General features: G+C 44.4%; 1 protein-coding gene across 1 annotated transcript; it reads left to right on the top strand.

The window, feature by feature from the left end:
- Positions 1-724: 724 nt before the first annotated feature.
- On the top strand, positions 725-15,032 carry LOC143781746 (alpha-1-antitrypsin-like protein GS55-MS). Its single transcript, XM_077268535.1, has 5 exons — positions 725-748; positions 11,513-12,151; positions 12,876-13,146; positions 14,293-14,440; positions 14,795-15,032. The coding sequence occupies exons 2-5, from the start codon at positions 11,518-11,520 to the stop codon at positions 14,981-14,983; spliced, it is 1,242 nt and encodes a 413-aa protein (XP_077124650.1). The 5' UTR covers positions 725-748; positions 11,513-11,517; the 3' UTR covers positions 14,984-15,032.
- Positions 15,033-15,288: the final 256 nt, after the last annotated feature.

Here is a 15,288-nt window from a genome sequence, read left to right as displayed (position 1 = left end):
AAGTGAACTCTGGAGGTGCCATTGGACCGGCCGGACTTGCGCAGCCTGGTGAACCGTATTCTGGACTGAGGACTCAGAGATCTCCAGTAAAGAGGTAAAGAGACTGCAACCTGGTGTCCTCGTTATTTACCGCGTCCTGCACCCCACAACTGCACCTCCATCATCATCACTTATTGCACCGGACGTCCCCCACTGACAGACAGGGCCACGGACCGGGTCTAGCCACTGTGACAACCCCCAGAAGCAGAGACCCGTAGGCCCGGTACCGGGTACCCCTCGGCCCTGCGGCGGTGGGGGCGCTACAAACAATACACAAGAGACATTATAGCACCTAGTCTGCTCCTACTAACTCAAAGACAGATGAAAATTTGGGATAGCACCTGGGAAAGGTGTTTAAAGTGCAGGACACAAGTGATGTAATGACCAGTGGTAGCGATATTCCTTATTCACACATAACAGCTTATTCTGAACGGTCGCCTAAAGCAGAAGTTACTGTTTAAGGATTTTGTAATTTTTCCACACCACTTTTGGGCTGAGCTGGCATGCAGCTTTACCTGAGCATCTTGCATCACTGTTTAATCAGTGGAATCAACAAAACAGGACAAAGATTGCTGCAATCTGATTTGAACAAAATCAACATTGTACTAGTGCGAAAGTTAATATACACACATATATATATATATATATATATATATATATATATACAGGGAGAGAGGGCTTCACATCTCCACTCATCCCGGAGCTGCTGGTGAGTATTACAGCTCAAATTTCTACTTAGTCTTCTGTCCTTACTGTAATTCAAATAATCCCTCCTTCTTGCCGACTTCTTGTATTTTATCGAAACAAGCAAAGCTTAAGTGTAAAGTATGGGAGAGGTAGAGGATAGCGCCTGAGCCTCTGATAAAACAAGAGGCATATGTGAGACTAATGGCTCTTGGAGACTGTGGTATAATCTTACCCATTCTCATTCCCAATTATTGGCCCATGTGATACACATATCTACGATCACCTGACAATCATTTTGATTAGATGTTTCATGCCGGCATAAAAATAACAGTTATTGGCAGAACATCGCACTCCTTCACTTTCTTCCTTTCATTTCCAACCTACTAACCTTCTTTAATATTTCTACTTCATATGCTCTCTTTTTCTTTAATTTTCTTCATGTGTACTTCATCTCCTATTTCTGAATTTCCTCTTCTCTTTCTGTCATTCTTCTTGTTTTTCTTACTTTTCATCTACTTTGTGTTTCCTTCTACTCTTCATTCTTTTCTTTTATTTTTTTTTTCTATTTTTTCTTGCCCTCCTTTATGTTAATTTTCTCTATTGCTTGTTTACTTTTCCCTTTTTTGCTGTCCATTTTTTCTCTTTTACTTCTGCCTACATTTATTTGTCCTTTTCATTTCCTGCTTATTCTTCTTTATTGATCTTCTTCGTTTCATATTTTTGATTTTTATATTTTTGTCTTATCTTCTGTGTTTTCTTTTTTCCTTTCTCCACCTTCTTTTCTAGTTCTTCTTCATGCTCTTCTTATTTTTCATTCTTCTACCAATTGTTCTTCTCTTTCTTTATTTCCATTTATTCTTCTTTTCTTTGTTCTATTTTTAACTTCCATCTTATCTTATATTCTCGCCTGTGCTACTTCTTTTCTTTTCTCCTTTTCCATTTCATCTTCCCTTTTCTCACCTTGTTCTATTTTTCATTTTCACTTCATCTCTCCTTCTTATTTTCTTTTATTTTTCCATTTTTGTCTTTCATCTTCCTAATCCTCTTTCTTCTCATTATTCTTCTTTGCTGTCTGAGCTTTTCTTTTTTGACTTCCATTACCTCTTTCTACTTTTCTGCTTTCTTTTCTTCTACTTCTCGTTCATCTCATTGTTTTTATTCTTCCTTACCTGCCCTTCTTCTCCTTCATCCATCTTTCTTTTCCTTTACCTTGCAATCCCTAATTCTTCTTCTTCTTCTTCTTGACTTTCTCACCTATTTCTAATTTTCGGTAAAGTAGATGGGTACACACAGGAGCTTGTCCACTCAAGAAATGGATATAGAAGAATCTCAGATGAAGCTGGTGATAACGACAGGCTCTGTGACAACTCCTGGAAAAATGCTAGGCTGTAAAAATAAGTAATGAATCACCGCTCTATGCTGAGATAAGAAAATAAGTGACTGAATACTCACTCAGTGTTTGATGTGAGGCGTATTCAGGGAATAAATATGAAATTCATCTGGTTGTGGATGACACTGATGAAATAATAATGGTACAAGTCATGTAAAACATAATAAAGAAATATAGTTGTATGCTAGCATTGTACTCATTATGAAATAGGAGTACTTACTGGTTAGTTTGAGTAACAGTAAGGATTCCCTAGGAGAAATGATGAATGCTGATGGAACGCTTACAAAAGCAAGGTTGTGCTTCAAGGAATAACCAGATGATTGATGAGTGTAACACTCAAATTGTAGCAGATAAGTTGGACCATAAATGGCGTACACTTACTGCAGTGTGGGCAGTGGCAGCATGTTTGGATTTTGGGTAATGACAGTCCAATTGATGGAGACACCGGTGTTAAGCACTGAATAGATAATAGCGGTGATTAGAATAGATTTCTCTTACCGCTGGGTAATGCGTGTCGTATGCTTACTTGTGCAGCCGGGTACTTGGATGAGCAAGCTCAAAGCTGTTGCTGAGCGGTGGAGACGCTGGCAGACAGTCAGCGCGTGGAAGACACTGACACCTCGCTACGCTCCGGCCGGAAGCGGCGCTGAGGGTTGTGGTGTGCGGCGGAGCTTCTGTGACATCACTAGGAAGTGAGGACTGGTGCGCAACGGGGCACAATTCCAACTAGTTTCAAGGGGTATCTCCCCTCTCCATCAGGGATGTGCTGAGTGCTGAACACTCCGTCCTTTTATACCAGCTTGCTTTATGACACCAGTGTCTTTCATTAGTAATAATTGATCAATCCTTGATTGGATCATGATCGAATTAGCCATCAATTCACCCAAATTAATTCATGGAATGAATATGTGGGGCCACAGTTACTTGATCCCTTACAATATACTCCATTATTAATTGCTGGGATGCCCAGAATCGTAGAAAAAGGGGAATAGAGGACTGTTCTTGAATTTAATTGATCTTTCTTTCATTTTTTCTCACTAATCGTCGCTCTAGTTTGAGAAGTTGCTGTTGTCTTTTATCTCTGCTGTTGAATCTTTTGCTTTCTCTTTGTATTGTTTCTTCTTTGACTCCTTACTTTACTTTAGTTATCCTGGTGTTAGTGAGCTGATCTTCTTACAGACTTTTTCTCCTCTGTATTTCTTATCCACACTGGTATTTTTTATAAATTCTTTAGTATATTTTGTAAGAGAAATGAACAGAGAAGTGAACAATCACATTGATACAAAATGCTACATGTGTGCACCCAGAAGAAAAAGGATATAAAATGTAACAATATAATACAGTAGAGTTTTTTTTAATACTTTTCTCTTTCTTTTAAAGACTTGAATTTGTGGAAATTAATAAAGACAATGATAGTCACCCTCCACAGATTCATCTATGCCTTTCCAGCACGCTCTGGTCTTTATTATTTATTCTCTCCTGTTGTAGTGTCCAGACTGCCAGGCACATGACTGCAGCAGCCAATGGAGTTACTAGATCCAGTGATTGGCTGCAGTGGTCACATGCACTGGAGTCATTACAGTACAGCTACAGTCCCATTGAAGTGGGAGGAGAAGCCGAGGGGCCACAATGACAAAGGCTTGGTGCTTCAGACCGCCCACTGTACACTGAGCACCTATTTAGCATATTAATTCAAACATAATTCTCTTTAAAAGCGGGTTGAAATGGTGAAAAAATTAAAATCTATCAATGTTTTTTTTCAGGAGCTTTGTATTTGAAACATTTAGATTGCAGTAAAAAGGCCTTTTTATTTAAAGAGGACCGAGTCAAAAGGAAACAGGTTCTTATTTTGGATAATTACCGCTGCTCCCCTGAGAATCGCATTTTTTCTTTTCTTTTTTCTAAAAGCTGACATGTTTCCAAAGATATGTCTATTTTTATTTGGTGCTGATTTTTATTGTCTTTATCAAGAGGGCAGTGCTCAATCACATGGAAATTATTCAGAGTGGCCCAAGACACGCCCTCAGAAAAAAATAATTTTTGTTGCGCCCATTTGGTAAATACCACAGAAATTAGCATAAAAAGGCCCCACATCTCTGGAGCCGTATGGCAGATTTTAATAAAAGAAAAATTGACATACCCAGAGGAGCAGTGGGAATAAAATTAGAACAAAAACTGATGGTGAAAAAAGATTGCAAAAAAAAGCTTAGTAAAAAAAATAACAATACATTTTGTCTGTATCTCCTTTTTCTGAGACGCAGAACTTTTTTTTAGTTTTCTATCAATGGACATATGTGTGGGGTTGTTTTTTGCCTGGCGAGTACATTTTTTGTGAGGTACATATATCGTTTCATGAGTGCCGTATAATGTCCCCTTGATGAGAGGCATGGTTAATTGTGCCCTTTACTCTCACTTTTACCTCTGATTTTCTAATTTTTGGACCTCATTGGGGGAGACACTATAAGGCCATACCATGTGTAGATAAATGAAGGAGTATGCTGTGGCACCGTGCATCTTACCTTCTGATGTGCTGTGTGGCGAAACGTGTAGAGGTCACATGACATCTGATTGATAAGTACCTCTTCTGGCTGTTTCTATGTTATCATATATGCTGTACAGACATGTCTTTTCTTAAATAGACAGGAGTCGACCTACACTGCACCACTGTGGGGATTTAGCTGTTGCAGGCATCTTTGTCACTTTCTGCTTCCACTCATCATTATTGGCTCCTGGGATTGATGTTGACCAGAGATTCCCAAGGACAGCCATCGTGGAGCTGGGGCGCCATATCCACTGACAAATAGGATGCCAACCTCCACTGCATAGGCAGGTCTTCAGCTCAGGTACAGCTCAGAGGGGTCACTTATCACATTCTTTATCATATATTAACTATCATAACTATACATGGTGAGTCACCTTCCCATTGACCTTTTAAACACCTGCTTTCCCATTCATCTTCCCTTTTTTCTCCGGCTGTCCGAATCCAGTATTGTCTACCCAACCTTGATGGTATGAGTGTTGTAACGGGGTCTACCATGCTGGAGTACCTCTTTAGTACCACCCCATGTTTTAGGAGGTCCACTCTGCTTTGGCTGGACTCTGAATGAAGGACGCTGACTGGAATGGCTTCATTTCATGGGCGCATATAAAATATCACTGCTTCTCCACGTATTTCCAGTGTGACAACTCTTTATTCACAGGACACAGAATATATATCTCAACAGATACAGAGGGCAGGACAATTCAAAAGTGGCAGTCCAGACATACTTACAATAGCTGCAGGTGGCCGGAGCCTGCCGATATTTACTGTGGGAATTACAAAGGTTGGGGAGGTCAGAAGGAGAATATCTTGTCCCCTCTGCCCAGGGGCGCAGCCTGTGGGCTGATGCATTAGGGACATGAATCTCACATGGAACCTATTATACATACATATGACTGACCAACATATTCTGGGTGCTGGGGGGTTCTGTAACACGGCTACCCCTTTCAGCGGCATGATCGGCATACACAGTTTGATCCTTAACGGATCGGTTTGGGGATGACCGAAGTTTATGGGGTTGGTACAAGTTCCGTTTGTCGACTTAGTCCATCGGCATTACCGTGTTGTTTGCTGGGTCTGTAGTGGATGGTGAAGTCCAGGGTTGTAGGGCTAAACTCCACCGCAGTAATCTGGCTTTGTCTCCGGAGACCCGATTAAGCCACACTATAGGATTATGGTCCATTAGGAGGGAAAACTGTTGTCCATACAAATATGGTTGTAACTTTTTGAGTGCCCATACTACTGCCAGGCACTTCTTCTCGATGTCCGCATAACTTACTTCACGGGGCAGTAGTTTCTGACTCAGGTAAGCTACCGGGTGTTCTTGGCCATCCGGCCCGACTTGGCTCAGTACTGCCCCAATCCAAACATAGGAGCGTCTGTGTGAACCAGGAAATGTTTAGTTGGATCGGGTGCGGCCAATGCAGGGGTATTGGTGAGGGTGTCCTTTAGCTGGCGGAAGACTTCCTCACTCTCTGGGGTCCAGGTTACCTGGCGGGATTGGCTCTTATGGGTCAGATCAGTAAGGGGCTTGGCTACGCTGCTGTAATTGGGGACAAATTTTCTGTAATACCCTGCTGTCCCAAGAAAGCCATGACCTGGGTTTTCGTGCGTGGGGTGGGCCATTTGGCTATGGCCTCAATCTTGGCAGGTTCAGGTCGCTGTTTCCCACTTCCCACCCAATGTCCTAAATACTGAACCTCCGCTTTGCCCACGTGACACTTGTTTGGGTTCAGGGTGATTCCGGCCTTGTGGATCCCGTCTAATACTGTCTCTAGGTGATTCAGATGCTCTTCCCATGTCGCGCTGTAGATGGCGATGTCATCCAGGTAGGCAAACGCATAGTCCTGGAGACCATCCAGAAGCCGGTCAGCCAGCCTCTGGAAGGTCACAGGGGCATTCTTCATCCCGAATGGCATAACTCGAAACTGGAATAAGCCGAACGGGTTGACAAATGCAGACTTGGGAATAGCGTCAGGACTAAGGGGAATCTGCCTTTGCATAGATCGATGATGGTCAAATACTTTGCCCCCGCCAGCCGGTCTAACAGCTCATCCACACATGGCATGGGATACGCATCCGTCACCGTTTTCTCATTGAGCCTGCGATAGTCTACACAAAACTGTGTAGTCCCATCCTTCTTGGGCACTAACACTACGGGGGATGCCCAGGGACTATCTGATTCTTCAATGACCCCTAAGCGCAACATCTCTCGTATCTCTTGTCGCATCCCTTCTTGTACAGACTCAGGGACACGGAAGGGGGGTTGTCTCAGGGGGGTCTGATCCTGGGTCTCATCCTTGTGTTGTGCCAGGTGGGTGTTCCCAGGTCTCCCTAAAAATATCCTCTGTCGCTGCCTCAACAATGCCTCTGCCTGCTGTCTGTCCCGGGGACCAAGGTCTTCACCCCAGTGTACCTGGTCCCATGTTTTAGACTGAGTCCTCTCCCCTATGACATCAGGCAAGGGGAGTCAAGCTAAATCCTCTGCTTCAGGTGCACAGATGGCCACTACCTCTTCAGGGCGCTCCCGGTAGGGCTTCAGCATGTTCACGTGGAACATGCGGATAACCCTGGGGTCGTCACAATCGGTGACATTATAGGTGGTGTCGGCTACTTTCCCCACTACCTGGTAGTGGTACGGGGCACTCCTAATGGACTTTATGCCGCACAGCTTCCACAGTTGGTTGGTCACTTCTGCTGTAAACTGGGTACCCTGGTCCGAGATAATCTCCCGGGGAAATCCAATCCATGAGAAAACCTGAAGCAGTGCAGCTGCCACTGTCTCTGCCAATATGTTAGGTTACGCAACCGCCTCTGGATACCGTGTGGCATAATCTACCACTGTCAATATATACCTTTTCCCTGATGGACTGGGTTTGGCTAATGGCCCTATTAGATCGACCGCTACTTGGCTAAATGGCTCCTCCACAATGGAGAGGGGGAGTAATTTGGCCTGGCAGCGATCTTCTCTCTTGCCAATGTGCTGGCAACTGTCACAGCTCTGGCAGTACTGACGAACATCATAGGTTACCCCCGGCCAAAAGAAGTTTTGTGTCAGACGATGCCTGGTGCGACTGACGCTGAAGTGCCAGGCCAAGGGTATGTCATGAGAGATTCGCAGTAACTCCTGCCTGTACTTCTTGGGAAATACCAGCTGTCATTTTATAGTTGGGCTCGTCCCTGTGTGGTGCTGCTCAGTAACCCGGTAGAGGAGTCCCTGCTGCCATACAAACTGCTCCCCTTCCAGTACTCCTCTCCCCTCCTGTGCCTTCCCACCATATCCCTCTAATGAAGGATCCTCAAGTAACTCCTTCTTAAATTCACCTGGGGTGGCCCAAGAAATGTGTCTGGCTATGGGAATACTTGTAGGGCTGGGGTGTCTTACCTGGGCCTCCTCTGAGTGTGATTCATGTTTTGAATTCCGCTCTTGGGCTCCCTCCGGTGGTTGTAAGTGGCACTTTTGTGAGTTCTGCTCTTGGGCTCCCTCCGGTGGTTTTGAGTGGAATGCCTGCTTCTTGGATTTAGCATCAGCAGCTGCTTCCACTGATCGTCTTTCTGGCTCGGCTATTTTAGTCTGGCCTTATCCCTCAGTCAATGCCAGTTGTCAATTGTTCCTGCTTGGAGTCACAGCTCTTTGGGATTTCCCTGACACTCTGACCAGTTCAGCAAAGATAAGTCCTTGCTTGTCCTTTTGCAGTCCAATTGTTGTGGACTTGATTGTTCAGCACATTCTATGTTTTTCCTTCTAGTCCAGCTTATCAGTATGGATCTATTCAGCTAAGCTGGAAGCTCTGGGCAGCAGATTTTGCCCTCCACACCTTTAGTCAGGTGTGGAGATTTTTGCATTCTCTGCGGTGGACTTTTTCTAGTTTTTATTACTGACCACACAGTGTTCTGTCCTGTACTATCTATCTAGCTAGAAGTGGCCTCCTTTGCTACATCTTGTTTCATTCTACGTATGTCATTTCCCTCTCCACTCACAGTCATTATTTGTGGGGGGCTGTCTACCCTTTGGGGATTTTCTCTGAGGCAAGATAGCTTTCCTGTTTCTACCTTTAGGGGTAGTTAGCTCTCCGGCTGTGACGAGGTGTCTAGGGAGTGACAGGAACATCCCACGGCTACTTCTAGTGTTGTGTTAAGATCAGGAACTGCGGTCAGTATAGTTACCACCTGCTCAGAGCTCGTCGCATGTCGCTCCTATATCACCAGTCCATAACTGATTCCGCCTCCGCAGCTCAAGCTTGTCTCCGGGTGGTCACAGGATATATCTCAGCCAGGGGGCCGACCGAGAAGGCAGACAACATAGGCCCCAAGTCATTTCCCAGCAAGACATCTGCAGGCAATTCCTCCATCAAGCTGACCTCAACCAGGCCATCCCTGACTCCCCAATTCAGGTGAATCCTGGCAGTGGGCAGACATCTGCAGGCAATTCCTCCATCAAGCTAACCTCAACCAGGCCATCCCCGACTCCCCAGTTCAGGTGAATCCTGGCAGTGGGCAGTCGATGTATGGCTCCCCCTGCTACACGGACTGCCACTGTCTGGTCCGTCTTCTCTTGGTCCCGGACAAGATGAGGCTTCACAAGGGTCAAAGTTGCTCTAGAATCTCTTAGTCCCTGCATACGTTTCCCATTAACCCACACGACCTATCGATGCTGTTGTCGATTATCTGCACGGGGTCTACTTCATGCAGCACTTCCTCCATCTCTTCCATCCCCTGGTTAGTCATAGCCCCCAATGCCGGATCAGCTTCGCCTTGGTAGCAGTGTACAGCGGCCCGGCTGAAGGTAGCTGTTCCCACCTTTGGCCACTGGTATGCTGAGTCCGGTTGGGACATTGTCTTTGCAGGTGGCCCAGCTGATGGCAGGTGTGGCATCGCGCCCCAGTGGGACTGTGGTAGGTCGGGTTTTGAGCTGGTCCCCCAACAATCTTCTGTGGTTTGGGGGCTTCCAGACCCATGGGAGGACCCCTAGTGACCATCTTTGATCTGGCCGACTGAGACCTCCTGGCATCATGGTGTTCGTCGGCCAGACGAGCGGCCTCAAGAGTCGTTGGTCGTCTGTTCTGAAGCCATTCCTGTGTCTCGGGGGTTAGTCCATTAAAGAATCGCTCTAACAAGAATAGCTGGAGGACATCCTTCTTAGTGGTTGCTTGGCTCCCTTGTACCCACTGTAGAAGTGACCACCGTAATTTACAGGCCCATTTAGCGTGGGTATCGGTTTTATAAGTCTGCGGAACTTTTGGCGGTATGCCTCTGGTGTCAGCGCATACCGGGCCAAGATCACTTCTTTGATCCGCTCATAGTCCATACAGTCCTCATCAGGTACCGTGCGATAGGCGTATGCTGCCCGGCCTGTCAGCTTGCTGGCCAGAATCTGAACCTGTTCCTCTGGCTTCACTTGATGCAGGGCACACTGCACCTCAAAGTCCTGCAGAAAGCCATCAATGTCTTCCTCTGCCTCCCCCAACTGTCGGAAGGCATTATACTGCATCTTTTTGTGGCTTACTGTTGAAGGTACCTGGGCGGAGGCCAGAGCTCCCCCTGCTCGCTGACTCTCCTCTCTCCGCTCTGCCATCTCCACCTTGGCCAGCTCTATTTTGGTCCCCTCTGCCATCTCCATCTTGGCTAGCTTTATCCTGGTCACATCAGCCATCACCTCTCGTATGAGCTCTACTGCCGGGTTTGGGCCATAGAACACCAGTCAGTTCTTCACCTCCCTCTGGAATTCAGTCTCCTCCACGTTCACATTGGGGGGCGCTGCACTGTCGTGTTCCATGATGGCTGCTATCAAATCCACTTTTGTTTTGTTGCTGGTGATTAACCCTCGAGCTTCCACCGGGTCTTTTAATGTAGTCCTCTTTAACTTCTGGTAGTTGTTTTCCATTCATTCCTTTCCTCCTGTAGATGGGGTATCACATCCCGCTGTCTGCCACCAGTGTAACAGGGTCTACCATGCTGGAGTACCTGTTTAGTACCACCCCGTGTTTTAGGAGGTCCACTCTGCTTTGGCTGGATTCTGAATGAAGGACGCTGACTGGAATGGCTTCATTACATGGGCGCATATAAAATATCACTGCTTCTCCACGTATTTCCAGTGTGACAACTCTTTACTCACAGGACACAGAATATATATCACAACAGATACAGAGGGCAGGACAATTCAAAAGCGGCAGGCCAGACATACATTACAATAGCCGCAGGTGGCCGGAGCCTGCCGATATTTACTGTGGGAATTACAAAAGTGGGGGAGGTCAGAAGGAGAATATCTTGTCCCCTCTGCCCAGGGGCGCAGCCTGTGGGGCTGATGCATTAGGTACATGAATCTCACATGGAACCTATTATACATACATATGACTGCACAACATATTCTGGGTGCTGGGGGGTTCTGTAACAAGTGTATATTAGAAATCACTTATCTATAGGGCACTTCAGAGCAGATAGGGCCAGTCGCTGATGAGCAGGGGCGTCATTCTCTTACTGTTTCATACAGGGTGCCAACCTCCGCAAGTAGGCAGGTGTACAGGTCAGGGAATACCTATAGAGTGAATGTAGTGTGCACTTTGCAGTATGATGTTTGTTTCTGTATTTGTTGTTTGTCCCTTTTAACAGCATTTTGTTATATTTTAATATCAACATTTTTCCTCCATGATATCCTTTATCAAACTGAACCTCCCCTATTTATTTACTCTTGTAAATATCATGTTTTGATTACTTTTTACTGCATTGTTTTTTGGGGTATCTGCGGTCACCATAATACAGCAGGAGCTTTGTTCACTAAGCTGTACATCAAGCCCTGAACATAATTGACGAGAAATATTGTGGTTCACATACTTATGATGAAATATTGTCTTTTTCAGAGAAAATGAAGCTTTTCATCTTCCTGTGTTTCAGCCAAGCTCTGATTTGTGCATTTGTGTGCGGCCACCATGGTGGACCACATGATGATGACCATGACCACGATGGCCAACACAACAATGAACCTGAAGCTTCGCACCAGGTAGTTACAGGAATCCTCAAGTTCTCCTTCAAGCTCTACTACCAACTGGTTGACGCTCACCCTGATGACAACTTGCTCTTTTCTCCATTGAGTATCGCAAAAGCATTTGCTTTACTCTCACTTGGTGCCAAGTCCAAGACCCTCAGTCAGATCCATGAAGGAATTGGATTCAACAAATCCTCGGTATCAGAGGAAATGATCCACAAAGGCTTCCAGAAGCTTCTAAACATCATTAAACAACCGAAAAGCGGACTTGAGTTGGACAGCACCATCGCACTCTTCATCGATTCCAAGCTGAATATTCTAAAGAAGTTCTTAGACGATGCCCAAAACTTTTACCAATCGGAAGCCATCTCCACCGACTTCCACAAAGTACAAGAAGCCTTAGAACAAATCAATAGTTACGTGGAGAAGAGAACCAATGGGAAAATTAAACATCTCTTGGACAAACTTGATCCGTTGACAGTTATGATGATCACCAGCACAATGTACTTCAAAGGTAAGGAGGAAAACGATCATCAATTGATTTTCGGAAGTGAATCAATAAAATATCGAAGTTATGGGTGTAAAGAGACAGGGATGCCCCTATTTCCCCTAAAAACCATAGCAGGGCTCCATAGGAAGCAAAAAAGAGACAATCGATTGTAGCATTTTTTTTTAATTTTCTATAGGGCTCCTCCTCATTAAAGGGCTTTTAATAATTTATGGAGGTTGAATTCTCATCATTTTCATGAGCTGAATGAAAGAGGCAGAGTTGCTCTGTTGAGTATTGCGTTCCCTTTTTTTACCAGGCGCCAGGCATTGTCCTGTATATTTGGTAGTGACCATTCCTGGTGCTGTAGATCAGTCCCAATCAAGTGACTGAACTGTTGGATCCGGCACAGCCACTACTAAATGAACAGAATGATGCCTGGTAAACAATGACTCAGGCTCGAGTGCTGCAATATTAAGGAAGGAGGTGGGAGTGAGACCCCTAGAGATCAGATTTAATTATATAATTATGTTATAAAGGAAAAGTATCAATTTTATAGTGTCTGTAAACCTTGATAAAGAAATGTAAGAGCGGCATCACTTTTTTGTAAAGAAACACAACAGGTTTCACGTCACCATGATACAAATAAAGAAAGAATTAAATCTTTGGAAGATCAAAAAGTTCAACAACTGCAGAAATGTAACAGATGCTAAAGAAGGAATAAGTGAAATACTTGTGGGATTTCTTGTAGGATCCTGGGAACACGCTTTCAACGTAGATCATACCAGAGAAGAAGACTTCCATGTGGATGAGAACACAGTAGTGAAGGTGCCGATGATGAGCAGACAAGGAGAGTATCTCACGGGTTATATACCTGAGATTGGATGCAGATTTGTCGACGTCCCCTACAAAGGAAACACCTCGGCAGTTTTTATGTTACCAGACAAAGGAAAATTTCTGGAAGTTGAAAAAGCTCTTGAGAATTTGTCAGAAGAGGCATGGATCAAAGCAATGAAACCAAGGTAACAAATCTATAGGATTTCATAGTACACATTCGCAATGTACAGAAGAGATGTCATATACTCCAGAACTGCACTCACTATTCTGCTGGTGCAATCACTGTGTACATACATTACATTACTGATCCTGAGTTACTTCCTGTATTATACTCCAGAGCTGCACTCACTATTCTGCTGGTGCAGTCACTGTGTACATACATTACATTACTGATCCTGAGTTACCTCCTATATTATACCCCAGAGCTGCACTCATTATTCTGTTGATGGGGTCACTGTACGAATACATTACATTACTGATCCTGAGTTATACCCTGTATTATTCTCCAGAGCTGCACTCACTATTCTGCTGGTGCAGTCGCTGTGTACATACATTATATTACTTATCCTGTACAGATCCTGAGTTATATCCTGTATTACACTCCAGAGCTGCACTCACTATTCTGCTGGTGCAGTCACTGTGTACATACATTACATTACTGATCCTGCACTGATCCTGAGTTACATCCTGTATTATACTCCGGAGCTGCACTCAGTATTCTGCTGGTGCAGTCACTGTGCACATACATTACATTACTGATCCTGAGTTACATCCTGTGTTATACCCCAGAGCTGCATTCACTATTCTGCTGGTGGAGTCACTGTGTACATACATTACTTTACTGATGCTGAGTTACATCCTGTATTATACTCCAGAGCTGCACTCACTATTCTGCTGGTGCAGTCACTGTGTATATACATTACATTACTGATCCTGATTTACATCCTGTATTATACTCCAGAGCTGCACTCACTATTCTGCTGGTGCAGTCACTGTGTACATACATTACTGATCCTGAGTTACATCCTGTATTATACTCCAGAGCTGCACTCACTATTATGCTGGTGATCACTGTGCACACACATTACAGTACTGATGCTGAGTTAGATCTTATATTATACCTCAGAGCTGCACTCACACTTCTGCTATTTACAGGCTGTACCTGGTATGCTATTCAACCTGAGTGCAGGTTAGTTGCTCAGTATGGTTTTGCAGATGAAAATTAACTTGTTATTATTGTAATGGTACAATTAAGTTATGATTGCAGTGTGAACATGGACTTTTTAGTGGGACATTTCTATGATATAATGAGACTTCTTCCCTTTGCACAGAGAGATTATTCTATCAATTCCAAAATTTTCGATGTCCGGAGAGCTAGATCTTGTGAAGGAACTAGAACAATTGGGTATGACAGAGGTATTTTCTGACCACGCCGACCTATCCGGGATTACTGGAGACTCCAGGCTAAAATTGTCAAAGGTAAAATTAATTTTGGGTTTCAGCAAAGAATCATTTTCAGGGGCTGAATCTCCTTAATGAGACCGACTGGAATCACATTGGCAATGGTCCACAGGGAAAATTATGCTAATTAGTTCACCCCTCTCAACATAATTTTGTCAAAAAATACATTTTTATTAAAACAAAATTGTCCAAAGATTTATGCATCATTTCTCGGGCAGCACAAGGAAAGGTCAATTGCCTTCTCTGGTCATTGCAGCTGATTCTTGGGGGACTTGTAGGAGGGAATGTTCCTAATTTGACCACTCCCTTAAAGACTCAATAAGAGCGCAGGTGATCTATGTTTTATAACTTTTCTGCTCTCATCTTCTGTAGGCTGTCCATAAAGCCGTGCTGAAAATGGATGAGGAGGGAACAGAAGCCGCTGCTGCCACGGGCATTGGGATAACGATGTTCAGTTCTCCACCATGCGTCACATTTGACCGACCGTTCTTATTCGCCATCCATAACAAAGACATTTCTAATGATATATTCAGCGGAAGAATGATGAACCCAACAAAATAGAATGAGATCCAGCATGTTTGTCACACAATAAAGCGCTGTGCCTACTCTCTCTCTGTGCCATTCTTACTCTAGTCTTGTGTTTTCAGTGTTACGGCAGCTGCACTGATAACATGATGTACATCCCTCCATGACTGTTGCCGCCAATTACTATCCATAGCTGTCACTCATTATACATGAGAGTCCAATGATTGACTGCAGTGGTCACATGGATGTTCAGTAAGTGACAGTTGCAGGAAGTATGTAGACACCAGTGGAGGGGCACTGGCCAGAAAAGTAGTCAATCGGCTGAGTACAGGATTTTTTTT

The sequence above is a fragment of the Ranitomeya variabilis genome, chromosome 1 (genome assembly GCF_051348905.1).
Source record: "Ranitomeya variabilis isolate aRanVar5 chromosome 1, aRanVar5.hap1, whole genome shotgun sequence".
Classification (NCBI taxonomy): Eukaryota; Metazoa; Chordata; class Amphibia; order Anura; family Dendrobatidae; genus Ranitomeya; species Ranitomeya variabilis.
This window is presented reverse-complemented; position numbering and strand designations above follow the sequence as displayed.

Coding starts and splice junctions, on each gene's coding strand:
- LOC143781746 (XM_077268535.1), top strand. CDS start 11,518: ATGAAGCTTTTCATCTTCCTGTGTTTCAGCCAAGCTCTGATTTGTGCA. Junction 12,152..12,875: donor CAGCACAATGTACTTCAAAG/GTAAGGAGGAAA, acceptor GATTTCTTGTAG/GATCCTGGGAACACGCTTTC. Junction 13,147..14,292: donor ATCAAAGCAATGAAACCAAG/GTAACAAATCTA, acceptor CCCTTTGCACAG/AGAGATTATTCTATCAATTC.